This window comes from Trachurus japonicus, chromosome 17, assembly GCF_045865225.1.
Source record: "Trachurus japonicus isolate A0001 chromosome 17, Traja_1.0".
In the NCBI taxonomy this organism is placed as follows: Eukaryota; Metazoa; Chordata; class Actinopteri; order Carangiformes; family Carangidae; genus Trachurus; species Trachurus japonicus.
The window spans coordinates 36,792,841-36,818,922 of NC_140923.1; the positions used below are offsets into that span (position 1 = coordinate 36,792,841).

The window sequence follows — 26,082 nt, forward strand, 5'->3', positions numbered from 1 at the left end:
TCCTCTTTTTCTCTCTCTCACACACACACAAACCCAACACTGTGTGATTACACCAGCAGCATTTCAGCTGGGTGTTCTTCTGGAGTTGTTTTCCTTGTTACAGACACCTCTGACTAAGTCTCAACTTTCACAGAGGACACTTTCTTCTGCCAAACTTGGAAAAAAACATTAAGCGCTCCAGGCTCCACTTGACACTCTAATTACAATATATAGTGTCCATTAAACACATTACAATGCAAATGTTCTGTTCAAACAAGATTAAACCCTACATAAATAGATGGGTTCTGGCATTTATTGCAATGCAATATGGCAATCATTACAATATCTCCTCAGTGTTTCTATTTTACAATGTACAAACTAGATTAAAAAAAATACCATAAATAAACAAAACGCTTCATGTAGCTAATGCTTAGCATCAAACGAGAGACATATTCACAGACATAGATGGACAACATACTAATCTAAATGTCTAATTCAACAGAAACGATGCTTCTTACAAGTAAAAATAAAAAATAATGAATAAAAAAAACACAGGTAAATCAGACAGTTTGTTAGTATGATCCTCCAGTATGAAACTAGTGAGAGATTGTAATGGTACATTCTGTCCGGCTCATCCCATTCACTCGGGTAACTTTGCATATTCAGAATATTCAAAGATAGCTGATGCCTTGACAAGGGAGTTTCCATGTTGTGTGGATTCACACTACACACACACACTAGCACACGCACGCACACTCACGCATACATACAGGCAAACACAAAACACATTTTAATTCAAGTCAAGCCCAAAGCAGCGAAAGAAGAAAAAAAAAAGTTGGAAGCCATTCTGCTTATGCACAGCATCACATGTCAGCCTTCACAAAACAGATAATAAAATAATGAAAAATGGCTAAGAGGATGAGACTCCAGTCTGAGCTCTCGGTAGCTTAATGCTATCTGTGGCCACGTCCAGATCATGGTTTGTTTTTTTTTTTTGTTTTTTTTTTTAGAAAACTCCACAGGATGGAAGTTCACAAAAGTGCTGCTTTTCTCTCTTTCTCTTCTTCTTCTCACTTCGCATTTTCACTTTAATCCACGTCTTTGTGTTTCGTCTGGTGAAAGGTCCCTCTTAAAGTGCATGAATGAGGTAAATGAAATTCTTCTCAAAACAGGTTTTGTATCCGTTCGGCAGTTCAGACTGGAACCATTGTGTGTTGCATGTGCTGCATTTGAGACAACATTTCTTGTTGCACACTAGCAATTAGTATGTCCTGGTGTGACGGTGTGATTATTCCAAGTCTGTCCATCTCCCTGTGGGTGCAGAGACAAAGACACATGTTCAGACACGCAAACCTACAACGTGCAGCATTTGAAGGATAAGGCAGGGTGGGGTTTCTCTTATTATTATCCCCAATCTCATGAAAACAACAACCCCAATCAGTGTTACATTCATTTAGCAGACACTATCATCCAAGCAGGGGACTTCACGTTTCTCCACACACACACACATGAGGAGCTGTGTGGGGTTCAGTTTCTGCTCAAGGACACATCTGGGTCATTTAACTACCAACCCTGTCTACCAATTAAGCTATAACCATAATATCAAGTTGTTTGTTTGTATCCACAGCCAGATATAGTTTATGCCTTTGTACTGTAGACCACTCTTGTCATTCGGAGCTATTCGAACACATCAAAGAACATGGCAACAAAGGAAAGCAACATTAACAGGAAACCACATCCCCACTCAGTAACATGGAAATGCAGTTACGCTGCAGTTTCACATGAAACTTTAAGAGCCATATTCATTGCAGTAGAGGAATATGTGGCCCATACTATGGCTCTTTTGTGTGTTTAAAGTGCTTTTGAGTCACAGTGGAGGTGTATGGCTATATGCTTCAAATTCACAGTTGGTTTCTTAAAGTTACATTTTAAATAAAAATACAGATAGAAGATACAAAATAGGACCGTGCTCACATTGCTCAGTAAATGGGTTTTATACAGTACAAGTGCCGTAACATCTTGATAAACTGTAGAGGAGGCAGCAGCCTTCTGGATCATCCTACAGCGTCTGAAACCTCCACCACACACACCTTCCTGACACTGGAAATTTCAGCCAAGTGTGCAGAGATAAGAAAAGTGTGCAGAATTTCTCAATAAGTTATTTCTAAGCTACTGTATGCATTTTTCCCCTGTTCTCATAAAATGACTTCAAGCAGCTCTTTGGATGAACAACTGAGAGCAATGCCATCTAAATTATGTCTAAAATTATGCACGATTTTATCCCCATGTATACTTGTATATACCATTTATCACCTATCTCTATGGCAGCAGACCATGGTGTGTGGGCATTCAGAGCACATATGAACAAACTACAAACTAGCTCATTTGAAATATACTGAAGCCCCTAGAGTATCAAAAACACATCCCAAAATTAAAATATCTCTTTATCACAGACAGGTTTTGTGTAATGCTATAAAATGCATGTGTTAATATGAAGCCAAAAGAAGTAAGATTTATTCCTCCCTGTGTCAGACTGTCACAATGGCAATGAATTCGATTGACAGATGTAGAAATAAGCTTTTGTTTTCATGCTGCTGCTGGTTTCGCTCTGAGAAATGTTGATGAGTAAATGCTAAAATGAACTATTTAATCCATTTTCAGAAGGGGGTACACTTACTGGTGTGTGAGAGCCAGTAGGCTGTCGAGGCTGGTGTATCCTGCTGCCGCCAGAGTGTCTCTGTACCTCTCCAAGCCGATAGACTGCAGCCACTCACACACCGACCACTCAGGCACGCACACCTCCGGTACAACTGACACGCACACCTCTGAACCCACCCCTGACTCCAGCATGGTGGGTGGGGGTCTGTAAACACAGCCAGGGAGAAGAAAGCACGTTGGTGGTGGTTCACAAATAGAAGTGTGAAATCATAAAGGAATGATGAGGGTTGAAACATGTGTAGGTGAGTGTGTGCACACAATATGAGTGTGGCTTTATTCATGTATCCCTCCCTGTGCTTATGTGTACAGTCAGTGTGTACCTGTCTCCTCCTGTCCGGCGCAGAGTCCCAGGGTTACGGATGAGTTTATCCAGCATGTTGAGTATCTGGCTGAAGGTGGGTCTCTCCGCTCGCTCCCTCTCCCAACAATCCAACATGAGCTGGTGCAACACCACAGGACAGTCCATCGGAGCCGGCAGGCGGTAGCCCTCCTCTATCGCCTTAATCACCTACAGGAGCGATAGAGGTGGAGGTTTGATATTTTTATCAGCGTGCATCCAAAGGTATGAGTTTACACAAGTACAGCACAGGATGCAAAGACTGAGGCTGTGTAGGAACCACCTACTAATGTACTATTCACACTAGGTAAGACGCCAAAATGAGTAGGAAGCGCATTGATCTGTGCAGTGCGAGGATTTTGTGTCCTTGTGCGATGCCCAGATGTATTCTAGATTAACAAGACTTCCTGAGTACTGTGCACTGTGTGAGCTAAGGGAACATACTCAACTGTCCCATAATGCTTAGCATCTCTTCAGAGGTACAGTAAACCCAGCCAGCTGCTCTCCCCAAATCTCCGAAAACAATGCAGCAGATGTACAAACAGGCATTAGTTAGATAAACTGACCACACACTAGACATCGACATGGTCACAGTCATGCCTGAAAAAAATAAACTTAATCAAGCTACAGTGAAGATTTACAACTCAGCCTTTCCAGCTCTCAAGGCCCTGCCAGTCACTGCTGGTTGGTGATAAATGCACTCAGGGATACTGGCTGTTCATTTCAGTGTGAAGAGTCATCTTAGTGATGTCATTCATTTTGTAGGTAGTCTGCAGTGCATACTCACCGAGTATGTAGTAGGCTGTATGTTAGTAGGCAGTTCCAACAGCTACATCAGCAGCTCTATGAAGCTGTACTTTAGCTCATTGAGCTAAATGCTAACATCAGCCTGCTATCTTGCTAACAATGACAAGTTCCTCTCAATCCTATACACAGTAACTGACACGGTGTACTGTTTTTGCAGTAAGTATAAGAACAAATCTTACTAAGTAGTACTTATTGGTGCAAGAAATGAGAAAAATGATCCTCATCTTAAAAACAACAACTGCTAATTAAACAAGAGGGAAGCAAGCAACATTTTTTCCAAAGATTTATTACTTTCTTGTTGTGTTCCAGGATCTTTCCAGAATTGTCTCACCACCATCTGCAATTCACTAATTTTTTGCAGCTGTGAGCAGCTCCTCTACTCCCTGTGTGCATTGCATTGTGGGCCTGCACTGTAGATCAATGATACCCAGAAATAAAGCCAATTAAAACATATCTCATGAAAACACAATATACTCAAAACTTGCCTTAGTGTGTAACTAGATTACACCTTAGAAGCTGCATATAAACATGAGGTATAAGATGATTTAGTTGTAGTAAGACACAAGTCAATTCCAGAGTTTCCCTGAAACAAGTGAGATGAAAAAAAGAAGAAAAAGAGCAGCTCGATGTATACTAATTTGATCTGGCAAAAGAACATCAATAAGATGGATAAAATGTCTAGAACATCTCATCAGGAATGTTTTCTTAGACTGCACAAGTGTGGAAGATGAAATCAATCATGTTTGAAAATTTCCATATGCCAGACTGGCTCTTTGACCTGCTCAAACTTAACAAGCTTTGATAGCAAAGACCCAGCAATTTTGCTCAGATCTCAGAAACTCTTCAGAAGTAAATCACCCCTAAATGTATAAAGTGTGTGTGCATGGCTGAGGGATAACACTGAGCAGCAATTTCTTGTCAGTTTTATGAAGTCTAAATATTTATCTTCAATAAAAAATGTGCTGTGATGGGTTGAAAAAAAATCCTGGCTTTCTGCCCTTTCAGATTTGAAAAACTAAATTTATAACTTTTTAATGGTGCAGAGGTCAAAGCCTCGGGGTCAGACTGTTGTACATCACACAGAGTTTATTTGTACAGTTATACAGGCTCAAAATATTCTTAAGACGTGCTGTCTGTTTCTTTATTCAGCCATTTAAATGGGCTTCATTTAAATCCAATTTGTGGACTGTACAGATGTAAAAGTTTAATTTGACTTCTCAAGAAAGTCAGAGCACACAAATTATGTCTAATGAAAACTGTAATTGATGTTAATGTTGCTGGCTGTCAGTGTGCCCACAGTCTGAGCTGTTAACCGTTAGGGAACTTTTTATTCCAACATTTTTTTCATATCTTTTATTATCTTCCCTTTCAGTTCTGATAACATTTTACTCGTCAACTTCACTATTAATATTTCACAGACATATCTCCACAACAGAGAGCAAGGAGGTGGTTTTTAAACAAAGCCCCACTGAAGTCTTTTAGTATGAACCACATATTTTAAAATGCAAATGCATGTAAAAGTTTTTAGAAAGGGTGTAAACATTCATTAGATCTCGGCTACTTTGACTAACTACGTGTACAGAATCAAATTTTTATTATGATTTCATGTGCAGCCACTTTGGTTTTTACTTCCTTATTGAAGGTGATCTAACGGGAGGATATTTAAGTTTTACTCATAAATATACACAGAAATTCAAAATTTCACTCTTTTGACTACATCATGTAGGTTAGACATCATAAAAATTACTCACATCCTGGTTGTTCATGTCCCAGTATGGTCTCTCTCCGTATGAAACCACCTCCCACATGACGATACCGTAACTCCACACGTCACTGGCTGTGGTGAACTTCCTGTAGGCTATGGCCTCTGGTGCCGTCCATCTGATGGGGATTTTCCCTCCAGGAGAAAGGTACGTGCCAGTGGCCTCCTACAACAAACATGCAGAACTGGTTCAAACAGGTTCAGTGAATAATAGAAATGAATCTGTGCACTAAAGACGTGATTAGGGTGTGAAAGATGCTCGAACAGCTTTGAAGTATTCACATCAAGAGCCGAAGAGCAGGTCTCCTGTACAGTATATCCTCACATCCCGTCTGTTTGTGTACACTTATTCTGTGAGCGTCTTACCCTCGTAGTGTACGCAGCCTCTGGGTCGTCCTCCAGAACCCGGCTCAGGCCAAAGTCCGACACCTTACACACCAGGTTGCTGTTGACCAGGATGTTCCGCGCTGCCAGGTCTCTGTGAACGTAGCTCATGTCTGACAGGTACTTCATACCTGAGGCGATGCCGCGCAGCATGCCGACCAGCTGGATCACCGTGAACTGGCCGTCGTGTTTCTGAAATGGTTCAATTTGCACAGACAGGAGAGCAGGTCAGCCTGGACACCTACATCTACAGAATCTGTAAAATGTATCTGTACATTTTCAGTACACTCAAAACTAAATGCATAGTTGTTTCATAACAGAAAAAGACAGAACAGTAAACTGTACATACACGAAGAAATCCATCCAGGGATCCATTTTCCATGTATTCTGTGATGATCATCAGTGGCTTACCTAAACAGGTAAAGAGTTATAAATATTACAACCTGAGTTACAACCTGCACATCAAGTTGTAATCCAAACTCTGCTACAACTCACATCTGGTGACGACACCCTCCAGCCTGATGATGTTTGGATGGTCAAACTGTCCCATGATGGAGGCCTCAGACAGGAAGTCCCTCCTCTGTTTGTCTGAGTATCCCGCCTTCAGACTCTTGATGGCCACGTAGATCTCCCTCTTCCCCTGCACGCGCAGCCGACCACTGCACACCTCCCCAAACTCTCCTACACGCATAGCGGGAACAGCCAAGTCAGCGCCAAGTAAGCATGTGTGTGTGTGTGTGTGTGTGTGTGTGTGTGTGTGTGTGTGTGTGTAAGCAATGCCAGGCTTACCCATGCCAATAACCCTCTCAATGTGAATGCTGCTAACATCAATCTCCTTGGCAAACTCGTGGATGGCCTGGTCAGGATCTTCATAGGTGAACGGGTCCACATATATTTTGACCCCTGCCGTGGAAGAGAGGAGAGGAGAGGAGAGGAGAGGAGAGGAGAGGAGAGGAGAGAGGAGAAGGAGGGATGCAGAGGAGGTTGACAAATAAGAGTTGTGTAACTGCTGCGTATGTTATGTAAATGTCTTTGGCAGTATGTGTGTATGATGTGTGCAGGTGGACTGAAAAGAGGAAGGAGAAAAAGAGCATCCATCTGTCTCCATCCTTTTTTTTAGAGCATGTTTGTGTGTGTGTGTGTGTGTGTGTGTGTGTGTGTGTGTGTGTGTGTGTGGTCTACCTGGATTAAGATGTTTCTCCTCCTCTGAGTCCTGCTTTGTCTTACTGTACTTGCTCCTCCTGATGAGACATAAGAAATGATGGACATGTAACACAGATACAGAGTGTGTCAGGGTGTTCCTGTAACTACTCCTTTTCTCCTCTCACATGTTTTTATTGTGGTATCTGCAGTTAAGGGAACTGACAAAAGAGCATATTTGTGACACTGTTTTTTAACTCGGTGTGTGTCTCTCCAGCAGCGCAGTACATTTATTGGGTTTTTCAGGATTTGCCTCAATGAGAGCGATGACAATGAGAACAGAGAGCAATGGGCTGCAGCAGATGAAAGCATTTAAGGGAGAGCGGGAGGAGGGGCGACGCCTCAGGTAGCGCAAGATAAAAGGTGTTTTCCATTAAACAAAGAAACTGTCAAAAACACCTTTGTGGCTGAGCACGTGTGTGTGTGTGTGTTTGCAAGTGTGTTTGTGCATGTGTATGGGCACTCGCACAAGCTTGTGTGTGTGTGCACGCCAGCGGAAGCTGACACACAAGCTGTGTTGGTGAAAAGACAGTAATGACAAGTCAGGGACAAAGGGATTATCACTGTCTCCACTCTAATCCCCTTTAAAAGCTCCAGGTAACACACACACATTATTTAGCCACACAATAGCAGGGGAACTGTGTGTTGTTTGTGTGCAATGTGGCAGTTTGGTCAAAAGCAGTAGTTAAGACAGACACGGCACAGGTTGACGTTAGTGATGCACTGATGGGAAACTTGAAGCCAAACAACAAGCCAGCAGGAGTGCACACCCGCCTGTATGCTTTTATATAGGCCTATGTGTACTTGTGTGTGTGTGTGTGTGTGTACCTGCGGTTAATGATGAAGACAGCTGCAGATATCAGCAGTAAAATTCCAACCCCGCTGACAGACAGCAGCAGGAAGGCTGAGTTGACGCCTTCACCAATCAGAGGGAAGGGATCTAACAGGAAAGGGCACAAAAGTCACCAAACTGAAAGTTACAACTTCTTCATACAAACTAAAAACAGGCTTCATCTGAAATCACTGAACGTTATTGTCATAATACCTGAGTTGGTGGAGAATTCAAACGGAGCGCTGTACTCTCCGTATCCGGCAGCAGTGCGAGCGCGCACATGAAACACGTACACAGTGAGGGGGTTGAGACCCGTGACATCCACGCTGCGAGAGAAGGTCCTCATTATGCGGTAGGACCTCTCCTTCTGATCCTGATTAGAAGGGACAAAAAAGACGGGAGCCTTTTCAGCGCCTGACTGCAAATCCATCTTCACCATCAGTAAAATACAAACAGCGTGCCCACATATTGACATTCCAGACAGCTGCCTGAGCTGCATTAACCCGCCAGCGGCTCACCTTTTCATAGAACTTGACCTCGTACTCCAAGATGACCCCGTTGGGTCGATCCGGCTGTTGCCACGACAACGACAAACTGTGCCTGGTGACATCGGTGGCCTGGATGGACGACACCGGAGACGGAGCTGAAAGGGAGGGAAAGATCGAAAGAGATAATTCAGCCACAATGGTGTAACTCTGTGGGATGACACGGTGTACCGACAGGACAATGTCTCCTGCATTGTGTCCCAAAGGTATGTGTGGCGCTTGTTTGTCAACAATCCCACTGACCCCGCGCACCTGAGAACTGACCCAAATCTCATTCCTGCCTCTTCCACAGAAACACAACCCACTCTCCACACACTCTCTCTCTCCTCTTACACTCCTCAGTCTTTTCAGCCCTTTATGGTGTTTTTCCTCCTTTGTGGCAGTTCATATGATATGGGGGCCATATGGTGGTGCAGGTTGGACGTGACACATCCCCCCTGACACGCTCTCGTGCTGTGCAACTACACAGCTAAGTTATTTCCCCAGGGTGAACCTGGGGACTATGCAGGTGTGTCTGTTTCTGAATGCCACCATAAAGTTTTAAAGCAATGACAGTTGAGATGTAAAAGCAGCACGCAAAGTGAGAGCGTGCACGCCGAAAAAACTAATGGAGAGCATGTGTGAGGAAACGCCACACACCGGCAGACGCCTTCACAACTAAAATGAAACACACCATAAAAATCCAAATGATTTTTTTTTTTTTTTTTACATTTCCGTGGTCAAGAAAAAAAAAAAAGCTGCACTTGAACACACCAAGGCCGTCACGTGTCATCAGTTTTGCTCTGTAGTGTTCTAACTGACGTATTCGTTGTATCTACTCTCGCTGTTTGCATTTAAGTCAGTGATTTACATTTCTAAGAATGCTTACTGACATCCTCAAGAGAACGCCCCTATAATTAATCCAGCTGTTGTTAGGTGTAGGAGGACAGATGAATAACTATGGCAACTATGACAGTGATTGTACGAGAGAGATAAGGAGAAGAGGAAAAGTGTCATGTTGCCGTTGTTAATAGAGAAACTGCTATCAAGGATTGATGTGTCCTTATTCTAGCTTTATTCTACTATAATCAATTGTAGTATTGTATAACCAGAGCAAATTGAAAACACATCTACGGAAAATACAGAGCGGCTTCTCTGAGCCAATTCAGTTAATTTTTCTTTATAAAATGTACTTTTCACTACTTCTCTAAATCACATTCTGGAAACACACTATGACTTAAGAATCACATTTATATTTAGAAGTTACTATGGTAATATTTAATACATTTACTTGGAATGTTTAATGAAAATTCCTCAGCGGCCACTGTTTTGCCGCACTAAAGTGTTTGAGACTGGATTCTGCAGTAATCATGTTCATATATAACTACAAACAGAGTGTGTTCAGATCATGCTTCCACAGTTTTGAGCAGTGCTCATGGGGCCTTCCCTCCCTGTGGACCCACATGCACTGAGCAGCAGTCTGCATTGTGCTGACCCACTTACAGACAACATCTATAAGCAGATTTTGTGCTACTGCAACAGTCAACAATCTGACAAACACATTCACGGTAACACAACAACACACTTCTCCTTCTCACCAGCTTGATTGGTGGTAACGGTGACAGACACGCTCTGGGCTGCCCCCACTCCGCTGGCCTGGGAGACCCCGTTGAGCGCGTGTACGATGAAGATGTAGTGTGTGTGGGCCCTCAGCTCGCTCACCACCACCCTGGTGGTCTTCAGGCCGGTCTGGCCGGGAGAGAAGAGCACGTCGGAGCTGCAGGGCAGACAGAGCTGGGAGCCGGAGACGGAGCCGGAGCCGGGTCTCGGGTAATCTTCGGGTACCGGTCTGCTCTGGAAGACGCCTCTCCCTGACTGGACCTCAGATCCCACAATCCCCTGGTCCGACTGCATCCCCAAGCCAGAGCTGTGCTGAGCTTCAGGCTGGGTGATGCTGCGATTCCTTGGGAGGAGGGCTTTACTGCCGCTGTGACTGTGGCCGCCCGTTTGACAGATGAGACACTCCACGCTGTAGCTGGTGTCACTTCGCCCTCCCAGCCGGCGAGGGGGAGCCCACTCCAGGACCACCGAGGTCTCATTCACAACCGAGATGAGCTGTTGTGGCGCTGAGGGTGGCTCTGAGGAGGAGAAAAGGATGAATTGAAAGTGAACAAAAACCAACCACATGGAGTGTATATTCCATAGTAGAAAGAGGGAAAATCGGAGTAGATGGGTGGGTGGGTGAAATATAGACATCTGGCATCAGTCTGAAAACCAGAATGTTCAGAGATGGTTTTGATGGTTTGGATATTTTCCTCTGTGGCATCTCTTTTTTGTGTGTATCTAAGATACTGTGTGTGCGTGTGTGTGCGTGCGTGCGTACATGTGTGTTTTCATTTTTCCCAGGCCAAGGAAACCATGTGCTGTATATAGGCATAATTAGTTTTACGACACACAGACCGAGGTCTCCAACTCTGTCACACAGAACCTACTCACAGACTTAGAGTAAGACAGAGAGAGAGAGAAGGAGCAAGAGGGAGAGAGACAGGACATTCATTCACTTCTCAATTTCTTAAGTTATCACTCCCAGACAGGATGTAGATGGGAGCTTAGTCATAAGTAACGGGATCATGAAACAGAGGTGGCATTCAGTCAAGTTTGTGTCTCCCTCTGTTTGGTAGAGATAGAGAGGTTGGAAAACAATGGGAGCGCTTTTTTTTACTTTTATTTGCAAGCTATGCACACACACATATTGTCTGTGTTTTCACTCTTGCATTGTCTTCCCCAGTATGTGTGACTTTGTGTGTGTTCTTACGGGTACAGGCCATGGAGGTAGGGTCACTGTCAGCGCGGAAGAATCCAGAGTGGCAGTCGCAGACGGTGGCCCCGTCTCTGAGCGAGTGGCTGTGTGGAGGACACTTGGAGCATCCTGCATCTGACGACCTGGCTTTGTAGAAACCAGCAGAACAGGCTGCAGAGAGACAGAGACACAGAGGACCAAGCTGATTAAAAACTCCACTTTACAGAGAGAACAATAAAGGTTACTGGACATGTGGTCGTGTCACTCGTTGCTCAACTTGTGTGCTGTCTGCTCCTTCAAACTGGGACCACACTGATCCAGATCTGCTGCTGGTAAAACACTGGCGATAAGCACCTCACACAACCCCACACCAAATAACCTGGAGAATTGGCTTTGATAAAAGTCAATAAAAAAAAGACATCTACTCATCATGCTGCTTAAGACAAACACAAAAAACTGAAATTAAACACAAAACTTTTTAAAAGTTGTGCTGATGAGATTTTAACAACTGATGGTGCTGTGGAGAACAATTTAATGAGTGGGCACCAGTGCATACATTAATTGTCCTCTGGAAGAAGGTTTTCTTGTTTATTTGATCGATTAAGGATAAACACTTTTTCTACAACATTTTGGATTAATTAAAAAATAATTAAGCAGAAAAGCAACAATGTAAAATGTGTTGGTTTTCTTAGTCTCTTATGATGCTGAATTGATTATCTCTGGGTCTGTGAAGCTCTGATCAGCTGTTTCCTGACATCTTTAAGAGCAAACAATCAATTAAGCAGGGAAAGGAAATCTAAGTGGTATGATGCAGTCTTGTGTTTCTACACATGGATGAAACAGTGAAATTTAGGTTTTGTAAAATTTTGAGATTTGAACGTTGCTATTATTTCATGACGTAGGTGGTGAGTCCACCCTGACATTGGTTACAAGCAGTGTAGTCAACACTGATTTAAGGTCAGCTGACCTCTGACCCTAGATACAATCTGTGTCATCTCCTGTATTGACTCCATCAAGCCCAGGCAAGATTTTCTCTCTGGACATTTGCATCCAAAGAGAAATGCATTTAAAGCCAAATCAAAAGAGAGAAATAGATATAACGTGAGGAGGAGGAGCACTTGGACTTCTTTTATCTTTGATTTTGATGAGCAAAGAAAGAAACACCTAAAAGAACACTTAGTGATCAGCTCCCACACACACGCACGCGTGCGCACACACACACACACACACACACACAGAAACTAGAAACACTGGAAATGAATACATCAAAACTCCACAGTGCCGGCAGCCCACACAAATATAATTGACATTTAAATATATGAAAGAGGAGAAACAGAGAAAGAGAGAGGGTGAGGGAGAGACAGGGGGAGTGGAGGAGAGAAATCTCTCTGTATACCAAGGAGTTCATGCATTGACAGAGTAACAATACAATAAATGAGTGCATAATTATACTGCTTGACATCCACTGGTGAAGCAAAAAAGATGGCAAAGCGCGGCTGGTTGGAACCATTTTTTTTCTCTCTTTAATTTCAGGAGGAAATCCTTCATTTGTTTCAACTGCAATCATTTTTTCAGCACCTTTTTTTCATCATCATTCCCTATTCATCCCCCTTCCTCAATCCCACCATCTTTCCCGACTCTCTTCTTTCACATTTCCAAGGCAGATGAAGACATCCCAGTGGGAGCGGATTGGAATGTGGGAATAGTGTGTGTGTGTGTTCAAGTGTGTCAGGATGCTTTATGACACACTCATCAGTAGATGAGAGAGAGGAAGTCTCCTCTGTAATCTACTCACACCGACCATCCTGCCCCATCTGTGTGAGCCTCTATAGATTTGTGCTTTCACACACTCGCTCACCCTGCCTTTCACATTTTTCACCACCTCCCTCATTCTCTCCCTGTGCACTTCCTCCTCGACCTCCACTTATATGGCTTTGTGTCTCTAGCTGGCTCTTTCTCTATCTCCATATATCCCTCTAGTCTCTAAGTGTCAAACTGTGAGAAAGCTTTGAAGCTGGTGGTGTTGATAGTCCGATACTGACACCAGATTCAAACGAGGCCGCGCAGGAAACACACACGCGTGGCTGAGAACCTGTCGTCGAAACCTGTAAATTCATAAACACGTTTACAGCTGATAGGGCCGACTTTCATCTGGTGAATGATTCATCATGTTGTGTCAGCTGATACCATCAAATGCAACATGAAAGACGGTGTTATTATCATTCTCCTGCTGTTCTGCACATTCCTTTGTTTTTTAATCATCAAAGTAGGTAAGGCAGCCACGGACGGGAAAGAGGGGGAATTAAAAACACAGAGAAAGTATTTGACCTGCTAAGGATTTAAAGGTTGATTACGGGGCTCAACAAGACTCTGCTGGGGGGTAGGAATCCGCCTTTGTCTCCCGTCCCACCCAGTCCTCTAACCTCGTCTCCAACACAGAGGACAGAATGGAGAGGGAAGAGAAAGAAGGGGAAAAGAAAGGAGCAAGTATTTGAAGCCATAAACCTCCGTCAGTGCCCTCTCATGTCTCTGTTCTCTGTCTGTAGCCTTTTGTGTCTTCTTTAGCGCTGCTTTCCACCGGGGGGGTGAGTGCAGCTGACCTGGAATAAGAGCTCATGAGGGTGTCATTAACCCGACATTAACCCTACGCTACCGAGAGCTCCACCAGTAAACTGGGAGGGACATGGTGACAAACATACACACATCCTGATGAGATAAGGTGAAAACCTTGGGTAAGATGTGTGTGTGTGTGGACAAGTTCACATTCTGCCTCTTAGGAGGCCAATAAATACACTGAAATCAGCTGCTGAGCTGTCGGAGACAAGTTAAGAGAAAAGTAAGGGACGGAGAAGGTTGACTGGGAGAGACAGCGAGAGAAAGAGACTGACAAGGAGCACGAGATAAAGAGGTGAAGAGAAAAACAACAGTGAGGAGGAGGCAGAGACACGGAGGGGAAGGTGCCCTTTGATTACTATCAGCATTGTCGGCATTTGCATATGCATTCTTCTGCTACCTAAAATGCAAATGCAGCTCATTGCGAATCCGGCTAAGAGCCTAGTCGGCATACTGTATGCGTCTCTGCGTGTGTGTCGGTGTGTGTGTGTGTGTGTGTATCCTCCTTGACCCCATGTTATCTGTCATCATCCCTTGTTCCTTGCCAGCAGAGAGTTGTAGATAGAAGGAAGTACCCCTGACCGCTTCAGTCTGACACCTGTCTCTGTGATGGATGGAGGGAGGGAGGGACAGATTGACGGATGGGTGGATGGATTGATAGACTGCCACACGAGAAGGCGGGACACTATTAATCACAGGGGTCGTGCCCTGTTAATTAAAGCCCACGGAAATACTGGAGAGAAGAAGAAGTGATTCTTATCTTCCCCGTGCTGTACGTCTTCATTGAAGCGACCGCCTGCCTCCCACAAAAAAAAAAAAAAATCAAACTGACAGTCCTGTGTCGTCTGGTGCCAAATTCATCTCATATCTCACATCTCTTCGGAGTTGGTTTTTGCATTTAAAACCCTCCGTGTGCTCAGCGGAAGCCGCAGCTTTAAGTTCGTCTAAATTTAAATACTCACAAAAAACTGGAGGTTTGAAGAGAAATGTGTGTGTGTGTGTGTGTGTGTGTGTATGTGTGTGCCAGGCCAAAGCCAACAGTGCAAACATTAGCATGTGAAAGGAGCTCCACAACAATACCCTCCACCCCCCCTGCCCCCGAATCGCACTCAGAACACCCAGCAGCACCCCCCACCCCCTGACCGGGGATCAGGGAGGAGAGTTGAGGAAGAGAAAGGAGGGATAATGAGAGCAAGACAGAGAGACCGAGAGGGAGAGAGCAGAGCTTGTTCCGATGCCAAATAGCTACAGACGGCCCGGTGGAGCTGGCAAACCTCTGCCTCCACGTTAAAACAACCTGGGACAGGGGACACAATGCCTCACACACACACACACACACACACACACACACACACACACACACACACACACACACACACACACTTTGATTGTGATGGTGGAATGCAAACCATTCCCCCCACCTGGGCTTGGCTTGCCTCAGACAATCACTTGAGCCATTCCACTGTCTTTGCCTGCCTTGTCACCTGCCATACACAAGTACACACACACACACACACACACACACACACACACACACACATACACACACATACACACACACACACACACACACACACACACACACACACACACACACACACACACACACACACACACACACACACACACACACACACACACACACCTCTTTCCTCTCTACTTGCCCCACCACACTCTTTTCTAGGCATTACCGGGCACCCCTCCAAACAGTGAGTACATGGGAGGGAGGGCTTTGTTGGGATGAAAATTGGAGATAAAGTGCGCACACATGTACACTGGTGCTACACATACACGCACGCGCACACAACCACACACATGCATGTATGCGAGCACACTAAATCAGCAATCCAACATGCCCAGAGTCCAGAAATGCGATGCAATAATTAGAGGGACTGAATGCAACGATTACACACTCTTTCTATCATCCGCTCACTCTTTCTCTCCGTCATCTCTCTTTCACTGTGGCCGTCTTTCCCTCTGCCTCTTTTCATCCCTGTCGTTCCAAACGCTTTCTGCCGCTGACAAGACACTGCAGGTGCGTTGGAAAGAAGCATAACCATGAAATCTGTCTGGACGGAGGGAACACAGGATCACACACATGCAGGCAAACACACACACGCACACACACGCACACACACACATGCAGAAAAACATTCCAACCCTCCAGGCAGTGAGCGGGATCAGACGACAGAAGAAAGAGGCCAGTGGAGAGACAGTGAAACAAAAAGTAGAAGTCTCCTCTGTCATTCCGCCTCTCCAGCCGTTCGCATTATTTTAAATTCTCTCTGTTCTTTCTCTTCTGCTCGCCTCTTGTCTCTCCTCCCTCGTTTCCGATCCTCCCAGACGGATCGCAGCTGTCAAACTTTTGACGTCTTCATCTACCTCGGTCATGACCCTGCACTTTGCAGCTAAACTCTCTCTCTCTATGTGTACGTGGCTGTCAGTCAGTTTTTGACATCTTCATCGGGCTCAGTCATGACCTCGGTCTTAACCGGGAGTTTAGAAAAGAGGGGGAGTTCCCTCTCTCTTGTGTTCCTCTACTCGTCCCCTTTGCACCCGATGACAAACCCCCAGCAGGGGAGGGGCGGCTCTCCATTGATGCCTTCTGCTGTCAGTGGCCCTCTTTCAATCCTCCTCTCGCCCCATTCAACGGCTAATCCCTTCTTCCTCTCCAGAGCTTCTCCTCTCATCCTCTCCATCCTCATTACTCTGTGTCAACACTGAAAATGAACTTTTCACATCTCTCCACATTAAGTAATTCTACTCTAACTTCAGTTCAATTCAGCAGGAGTTTTGGGGTTATTAAAACGCTCTTTACCAATACAGAAGTATTTCTGCGGAAGCAAACTGTGGTTATTGCACCTGAGCTCTTTGCTCTTTTTATTTAGCTCTGCTGAATAAATATCGGGAAAATAGCTGCAAATAGGAATCAATCTAACTATGGAGGTAACATTTACAATTGACTCTGTACAAAGATCTTAAATAACACAAGCATGAATAAATAATTTCTATGATTTTAGCTTCTCTGGATTTGTGTGTGTGTGTTTGCTATGATTATAGCTATTTGGTGGATTAAATAAAGGATATGTAAGAGTTTGACATTTGGTAAATACTGGTATGTGCATTTGCTTCTCTAACCAGAATTATAAATATGTGTTTAATATGAAACTGAATCCTGTAGATGATTAGCTTTGCTTAGCTTAGAATAAAGAGAGAAGGGCAAACCAGGGAACAACATCCACCTATCAGCACCTCAAAAACATACTTTTGTTTGAGCCGTGTAAAATCCAAGTAAGGCCGAGGTAGCATCCTGATCATGTGCACGCACATTTGTACCGAGCCTTCAACTGGCTCAAACACTTTACAAGCAACATGTTTCAGGGACAAAGGGACAATAATAACAAATAACAATTCAGGAGATGTGACATTCTTCATATTTTGCAATTTCATGACATTTTAAAGATGATATTAAATGATCACCGTTAGCGTCTACATTTCTTTTTTAATCTGCACCAGCTAAATTTTAACTTTCTGTGAGTATTGTGTTTTGTTTTATGCATTTGTCATTCTTCCAAAACTCCAATTACTCCAGGTCTCATGGGGGAGTTTAAAACCAGGTAGTTTAAAATGTCTTTGGGGAAGATTAATACTAAGTGACGTTAAAATCGGCTTTTCAGTAATCTTCTGAATACCCTTGACTCCTCCTCCATCCCTTCCACTTCATGTGCTCATGCAGTACCTTCAAACCTGACAAACTGACCACATCTCATCCGTAATAAATACTCTGTACTAATCAGGTGATGTTTACACTGCGTGAACTCACCTTGCAGTAACAGTAACAGCTGATTCAGATCTAACATTCATTTCTTCATTATTTTTTTCATAAACCTGACAGACTTGGATGCAGATGAGAATAATTGACCTGTTTGACCAGCTGTGAAATATCAGATCTTAACTTCCTTCAGGAAGATTTGATCCATTTTCTTCTACTGCACTTTTGGCAGTACCTTTCCTGGTGCACAATACTGCACCACCACATTGGTAATGCTGCAACCGCAGTTACAAAACACAGAGAAAAACCAACTGCAGTGGCTGGTAGAAAATAAGCCAACGGAGTTTGAGCTCTTAATCTAACTCTCAACCGCAAAGAATATAGTGAGGGGACATGATTCCCCTTTTGTCCACACTTGCTGTCCAGAATCAAGGCAGCATGTAATGACCAGGGTTTCTGTCCAAGCTATGTCAGTCTGTCTGTCTGCATAAGTCTGTTGTACTGACTGAGTGAAGACATGTGAGCCCAGAAGATCCAGGAGCCTTCTGACCCCAGTGACAGGAGGAGAGACAGATCTTCTAAATCTCCCCGCAAATCTATCTGCTTTTTTCTCTGCATCCCGCTCCGCCCTCCCCCCCCCTCTCCTTCTCTCTGCGAATTTCAAACTTAAAATGGGAGAAGCGTTAAGGCGTCTATCCAATACTGCAGGGTCAGAGTTTTCTCTGAGCAGCGTTCGGTATTCATCCAGACTTTGATGGATTTCCACTGAGGCAGCTGAGCCCAGCCAACAACCTGACAGGCAGTGAGAGCGGGGAGACGGAGAAGAGCGCAGCAGATAGATAGATGGCACCTCACATCTGCTGGAGGTTCAACGGAGTCAAGGGTCTCTCCTAAATCTAGTTGAGGAGCAACATCTTTCAGGCCTCTGGGACCACCCCGCAAACCTCCTCCTCTTTTCAGAGGGAACAAACGGGGCAAGTGGGGTGAAGATTTTAGAGAACGTTTGTCACGTCGAGAATTTTGGCTCCAATTGCAAAAAAAAGAGTCGAGTTTTTTTTTTCTCTATTTATCGCCAACTGGCACCAACTGCATCCCTCTCTTTATGTCCATCTCTCTTTCTCTCTCCCAGCATCTCTTCTTTTCTCTTTGAATTATGGGTCTGTTTGTTATACAATTAGCCTGCTGGGATAGGCTTCATAAATAAAACCGAGGGCGCAGATCAGTGAGTCGCTTCCCCCCTGTCTTTCTGTTGGTCTCTGTCCATCTGCATATGTGTGTGTGAGCGTGCGAGCGAACATGTTGTGTGTCTCTTGTGTATTTGCCTGAAAAGGGGGAGTGAGGCCGTGTTGTAAAAGTGTCTCCACCAAGTCTGTTGTCCCCCAGACACCACACTTTCTCACACAGACACACACACACACACGTCGTAATCTTCACTATCACAACAGTGGCTTCCAAACATACACGTCACCCGTGCCACATGTATGTTGGTGAGAGGTGTGAACAGCTTGCATATTTGTTACCGTAAAGTTCAGCCCAGATTTGTAAGTGATAGAAAGGCATTTTTGTCCAGATGGCTGTTGTTATGACAGCACACCTCACACTGAGACCTGAAAGCTTCGTCTAATACAAAAAAGATTAAAGCAATTAAAACTCTGTTTACATCTTTAAGATAACGAAGAAACTATACTGAATATTAAACAACAGTTTATGTTAGGATGAGAAGCCTTACATGACTGCTGATGTAGTGCGCTAAAGCACTGGGAGTCTGGGACTTTTAACCATATGTATCACTCTGCTTTACAGGATATTTCCAGAAATAACATTTGAATTAAATGACGCATGTTTAAAGCCTGGATACTTCAGCACACAGCTGAGGTAACGACAGAAGCAAGCTAGCGATTAGTGGTACACTGATTTGCTTTCTGGGAGTTAGAAGGTCACACCTAGCATTCTCATGTCTGTTTATTAAAAATGAGGCTGCGGATGAGAAACTATACTGAGGACAGTGGGAAACAGCTAGCTTGGCTCTGTTAGAAGTTAACAAAAATCTGTATTGTGTAAACAGAAACATAAAACTCACTAATCAACACATTCCATAAAAAACGAATGACAAGATCTGGTTTTATGGGGGTGTATGTACAGGAGCCTTCTGGAGGCTTGCTGTCACTGTGACCTTTGCAAGGCAACCAGTAGAGCCATCTTAAGATATAACGTGTTAATTGGTGAGCTTTAAAGTTGCTGGTAGGTGGACTTTGTTACCTTTGGACAGAGCCCTTTGTTCCCAGCCTTTGTGCTACGCTAAGCTAACTCTCTCCTGGCTGAACGCTATATTAAAATGTGTTCAAACTAGTCAGTTCTGCTGGTTTATATTCTTTTATTAACTATATCCAATCGACACTGACTGCACAAAGTTGTGATCCAATTCACTATCATAGTCATTGGTGGAGAATAAAACATGCACATGGATACATTGTGCTGCCATGTTGTTGAACATACTGCATGATTGAATCCATGACCAGATGGCAAAAATGGCCGTTGTGCCCCTTTATGACAGAATTTCTAAACATATTGCTTGGAAAATGATGAGAACAATCCACAGGCTCATCAAGCAGGTGTTAATGAGTACACAAGCCAAATCTCTTTCAATGTTTTCCATCATTAGCGAGTAGCTTGTTAAGTCGAGCACTAGTGAGTGTTACTCACAGAGACACGGGATGTGGAAGTGGCGACCCGAGGGGAGCGGAGAGCTCACAGCAAGAGGAGGCAGACCATCATAAAAACAAACAACAAATTATGGCTAATTAATTCTGTTGCATCACTTACCTTTACATGCTCCCCCCTTATCTTCATATCCAGAGTTGCAGAGACATCCACCAATAGGAACTAACCATTCTCCGTCCGCACCGCAGTACATTTTAGGTTCCTCTCTCTCTTCTGATTGGTTGACACAAGAGCCCCTGACTTCCACTAAGGAGGACGTATCAGCCCCGGTGACGGTGTCGGGAAAAGTTGCCAGGTTGCGGATGGTGAGGGGGCAGGTTTTGTAGAAAACCCTGACGGAAACTAGAGCAATGCAGGCGCCTACATCCTGAAAGGCCAAGTAGAAGCCTTTCCGAGTTGTGACCTTAACATCTCGCACCTCAGTGTTCAGCTTCATGATGCGGTCTCCGACGTCCACCTAGGTGGAAAGACGGGAGATGGATTAAGGAAATGTGCAGTAAAGTGTGTCATCTCTTATTAATTCAATTTACTTGTTCAACCTAAAGTGGGAGTTGCTATTGAACCATGGCTCATCTTCACACTTTCAGCATTTGGCTCCCATCCAGACTTACATCTATTGATTGCAAAGGTAACGCATACAATGCTAAAATCAAGTTATTTTAGTGAGGACTAAGCAAAAGCTCCCTGCCAAAATGCGTGGGATGGTGAAATGGACATCTGAGGTAAAAATGCTTGTAAAACAAATAAAGAAATTACAGCTAAGTGCCAAGGGGGTTTATTTTCCAGATAAGAGCAAATTAAAGTGAGTGGAGGAGGGATAAAGAACTCGAAGGCTGACTCAGTTGATTAGTGTTACCTGGGTGAAGCTCTCGTCTGCTGCCACAGTGTCCACCTTAATGAAGCTGCTCTCTTTGATGTAGCTCTCCCTGTCTTCGTTTGACTCGTGGTAGTACAGATTGAATGTCTCCTGCAAGACAAAGGAGCAAGAAAAAAAGAGAGCGTAAAATGTCTATTTATCATCATCAGAGCTCGTCTTTTCTCTTAATATGATAATTTAGAAGTTATAGAAGGCAGGGTACTTGAATAATCAGTAGCTGTAATATATAATACAGCCCCGTTAGCAGCAGTCTGTCCATTGAGTAATTAGCATAAAAGTGAACATGTTAAAAAAGTCAAGCCTCTTAAAAGAAATCTTTGTTCATTTTTTTTCTGTACCTTGCAGGTGCCGGTGACCCCTGGCAGGCTGTTACAGTCTCTCAGCGTGAACTTGACTTCCACATAGACCCTCTGAGCACCGGACCGAGGGATCCAGTCTGTCCTCAGCCAGTTGTTTTGATTGGGTTCCAGGACATTACACACCTGGTATGTTCTGATGGGGATGTTCTTCTCATCCATTATACTCACCTCCTCCCACTGCAAGTGAACACAAACAATTACGTTGCTACATGAACCTTCAATAAATATCAAATTCCTACTTTGAAGGCTTTCAATTTCATTGCAACACATACTCCATCAAAGTGATCATTAATTAGTGAATATTAATTGTCAAAGTTGTGAAACTGTCATGTGGTACAACTTTCAAGAGCAGGTTTAAGTCAGCATAGTCGTGATGCCTTCAAGTGATCAGGAAAAGTCAGGAAAAAAAACACACTGTACACAGTGTGAGAAGGTGTGTGACTACGGAAGCGTCTTGTATTTCTCAAAGTTTGCTGGCGCTCAAGTTTCAGATGTTACAGCTTTTGACAAGTGCTTGAATGTACCGACCAGGAACGGTCCTAAGTAGCACCTGCAGATAATACAGCAAGCGTGAAGAGAGTTAAGGCGGTGCTCATCAAAGCTCCCTCTGGGCTTTGCAATGTGCATCTCTCATCCTATCTGGGTTGCAAGATTTTTTAACCTGTGCTTTGCCCCTTTTTATTGCCAGTGTCCTTGATTTACCTCGAATTTCCTCTCATACCGGTTATAAATATTCAGTGCAAAAGGCAAATGTTGAAGAAGTATTCATAGTAGTGCTTGGAAGGGATAAAGCAAAAGGTGCATCGTGCATATTTGAAAAAGCACATACCGATACACAACTGCCATGTGCTGGTAGGAACTGAGACTGATGACATAACCAACCTAAACTTCATCACCCAAATCTAATCTTGAGCCCTTGAAGGCACAAGCTTTAACAGAGATATATTCGTACAGAAGTGGTGAACAGAAGAACGAGCATGTTCTTCTCATTCCTCATAAATACAGAAAAGCAAGTTCACGTATATTTCAAACGTGGAGAAGCACGCTCTAATTCACTATCGTTTGAAACCTCACAGGCTAACATTAGTTCTCACATCAATATTCTGCACTGGACAGTGGTTCAGATTTGTTGCGACTCCAAGGTTTTTACAGGCACATTTTCATACAAGTGAAAGAGGCTCATCCCTCACTGCACCATCCATCTCAATAGAGCTGACTATTTGCCTTGTACTGTGACCCTTCAAATGACCGCTGAGCCTCCCAACTCCAAATTGGCTTTTTATTGCCACTGAATAATAATCTGCTCTCTCCCTACCAGCGAGAGCTGTATACACACTAAATGCACCATGTCGAAAGAGGGCAAAGAGGGAGAGAGAGAGTGTGTGTGTGTGCGTGTGAGTGAGTGAGAGTGTGTGTGAGTGTGTGTGGGTGAATGAGCTGGGGAGCTCTGTGTGTTAGCGTGTGTCTAATTGGGCCTGATCGATATGTCATCAGGCCCAATCTTATTGGCTGATATTGGTTTATCACAGATATATAGATTGGTGTGCATGTTGGCAGATATGCAAAAATAGATTTGAATGTCTCAATTTTCATACATATTCCACCTTAAATACTCTCAATTAAAATGTTCTTTGTCCTAATCAAATTCATTACCCAATACATTTTTATTTCCCATCTACTGTCTTAGTGCCATCTTCGACAAAAATAATACAGTATATATTAAATGTTGACTGATAGATCATTATCACATTTTGTCATCAACATTATCGAAAACCCAGCATCGGGACACTGGCTCTTCCGTGTTATGTGTCTTCCATGTATATGTGACTATAAGAGCATCCACGCATGAGCAAGAGCAAGCGCATGAGCATGAGCACATGGTTAGGTCTTTGTGTGCTGTGTGTTGTTTAGTATATGAGTGTGTCTTTGTGGGGAAGACAGCTGTAGAAAAAGCTGTCATGGAGTATGATGCCTACTTGTCTGGTCTCCTTTGGAGTCTTTGTCAGCAGACAGAAATCACAGTTGTCAGAAGAAAAAAAAAAGCTTTGCACTTGCCCCAGTCATACAGAAATGGTGTTTTTGTGGGTATGTGTGTGTGTGTAACTAAAGGATGCGGAAGGTGGGGGGTGCCTGTAATGAAAAGCTCAGTGCGTGCAGACCAGGACCCCGTCAATCAAGTGACTTGTGAGAGAATGAGAGCATGGTGACTTAAAAAAAAAAAAAAGAGTCAAGTTCACCAATAACTCTTAAACCAACAAAGAGGTGAGAGAAACACTGAGCGAATGGGGAGGAGAGAGAAGAAGAAGGAGAGAGAGAGAGGATACATAGATGGCACACCACAATGTACCAACAATAAAAAGTACGAATAGATGAGAGGAGATGACATGCAGTAGATATTTCACGGATTCATTTTGGCAACTGCATGGTAGTAAAAATCCCTAAAAAATGACACCCACCACCAAGCTGGTTCATGCCTTTCCTTGTGCCAAACTCAACGCCAGCACTCTCATATTAGCACTTAGGCTTGGTGAACAACAGCACATTTCAAAATCTGTGGGATGATTATTTACAGTTTCCAGACTAAGTGTGTGCAAGTGTGTATGTGTGTTTGTGTTTATGCGAGAGAGAGTGTTTTCCAAGGAGAGACCATATCTGTAAAATAATAATCATTAAAGAAAAAAAAAAAAAAGAGGCTCCCACTCACCCCTCCCTCTGAAGGACTGGCTGCCCATTTCAGCTCTCCTGGCACTGTCCTGGTATCCAGCAGGGTCACTAAAATGCACATTGACACACACGCACAGGTGGTATAAAGGAAAACAGCCTTCTATATATCAATAAAAAAATATATTCTTAATTCTTAATATATCTTAAACAATGAGAAACAAGTAGCACTAGAGGGACTTGATCACACTATGAAAAGAATTACCACTAATACTTGGGAAAACAAAGGCAGATCTGATTCAGTTTATGTGCATTACTTACTAATATATTACTTACTAAAATTATCAGATGAATACATTATTTGTATAATTTCTAAATCTAATCTATTTGAAGGTGTCAAATCTGGTTCATGCATAAAGAAACAACCAAGAAGTATTGGTTTTGAGCTTTAACCGCTTATGAATAAGAAATAGTCTAAGTCTTCGGCAACTAGACTGTTCACTACAGTGGCCACATCATGTTAAAATATCCAAGAAACAAAAGATTTTCATGACAGCGATAGAAAGAGAGAACGTGTAGCTGAACTCCTTGGAGGCGCAACTCTGCCAGAAACCATAAGAAACGCCAACTGTGAGAATTTCCCAGGAATCCAACTTTTGAATTGTTCAAGTGTCATGCATTTTTCGCCCTGCTCTTTCCCATCCTGCGGGACGCGCACGGAGCGCACGCAGCTGCGTCTCTCCCACCGTCCACCAGCGGAAAACCCGACCGCGTCGCACATCTCCAACCACCGCTTCCCTCCTCACTTACCCTCATTTGGTGGATAAATCCTCGTCCTCGAACTCGAAACTAGTGTAATTATCCAGATGAGGGTGGAAAACGTTCGCCGTATATTTGCAGCCATGTGTGCCGACGTGTGGAAGCGTGCGTGCTCCCCGTTGGCTCTGCGCGCTGGCTGAAGCGGCTCCATCCCGGTGGGAAAAGTGTGTGTGAATGAACCCAAGTGTGGAAGCGAGTTGGATGCAGCAGCGGATACTGGGGCGGTCTCTTCCACTCAGATGCTTCCCTTAATGGTTAATTCAAATGGCATGAGCCAAACAACACGCCGTGCTGTGGTCCATGTCATCTCCAGAGTCACATTTGAGCTAATATTGTCAAGTGAAGGATATCATGTGGTTGACTTATTGATAGGCTCTGTGGATTAAACGGGGGGCAGTGCAAAGCATTAGTATAACACACCCCCGTATAGAACTGACTGTAGTCACTTTAAATTGATTGAAAAATAGTGAGGTGACTTTCAATCTTCTCAACAACAACAACCCCACACAGGACCAGCCAGGATCCCACTCTGACACCACCGATCTGAGGTAAAGAATAAAGGGTTAAAAACCTGCACTATACAGTCAGAAGTGACATTTAGCAGCAATAACCTTAAGGACGCCAGCAGGCATGGGGTCACACATGTCACATCACCACGTTTTTATTATATAAAATTATTATATAAATCCCACAAGTTGTGACAGGAATCTCAAAACATTGAGTGTATGACTATTTTCCAGTAAAAGGCTGCACTGTTTGAACGTGCCTTCATTGCAACTGAGGTGGTTGGAAGCTCTTTGTCCTGAGGAGCGTCAACACTGAAGAGTGTGACTACAGCGCCACCTGTTGATGGACGTTGAGAGGGAGGAGGAGAAACCCAATGGTTGATCATGGTTATTTCATCACAGGCTGTTGGA

The 26,082-nt window shown here is 43.7% G+C and overlaps 1 protein-coding gene across 1 annotated transcript; it reads right to left on the bottom strand.

The window, feature by feature from the left end:
- Positions 1–275: 275 nt before the first annotated feature.
- On the bottom strand, positions 276–25,458 carry LOC146971323 (ephrin type-A receptor 4-A-like). The gene is made up of 19 exons (XM_085805859.1): positions 25,157–25,458; positions 24,390–24,457; positions 21,665–21,862; positions 21,306–21,416; positions 20,552–20,906; positions 11,359–11,514; positions 10,142–10,681; positions 8,538–8,662; positions 8,233–8,392; positions 8,016–8,127; positions 7,170–7,228; positions 6,777–6,890; positions 6,483–6,668; positions 6,337–6,398; positions 5,970–6,179; positions 5,593–5,769; positions 3,018–3,205; positions 2,657–2,842; positions 276–1,290 (listed from the first exon to the last, which is right to left on the bottom strand). Exons 1-19 carry the CDS (start codon positions 25,314–25,316, stop codon positions 1,173–1,175), a joined length of 3,285 nt encoding a protein of 1,094 aa, XP_085661985.1. The 5' UTR covers positions 25,317–25,458; the 3' UTR covers positions 276–1,172.
- Between the last annotated feature and the right edge of the window lie 624 nt (positions 25,459–26,082).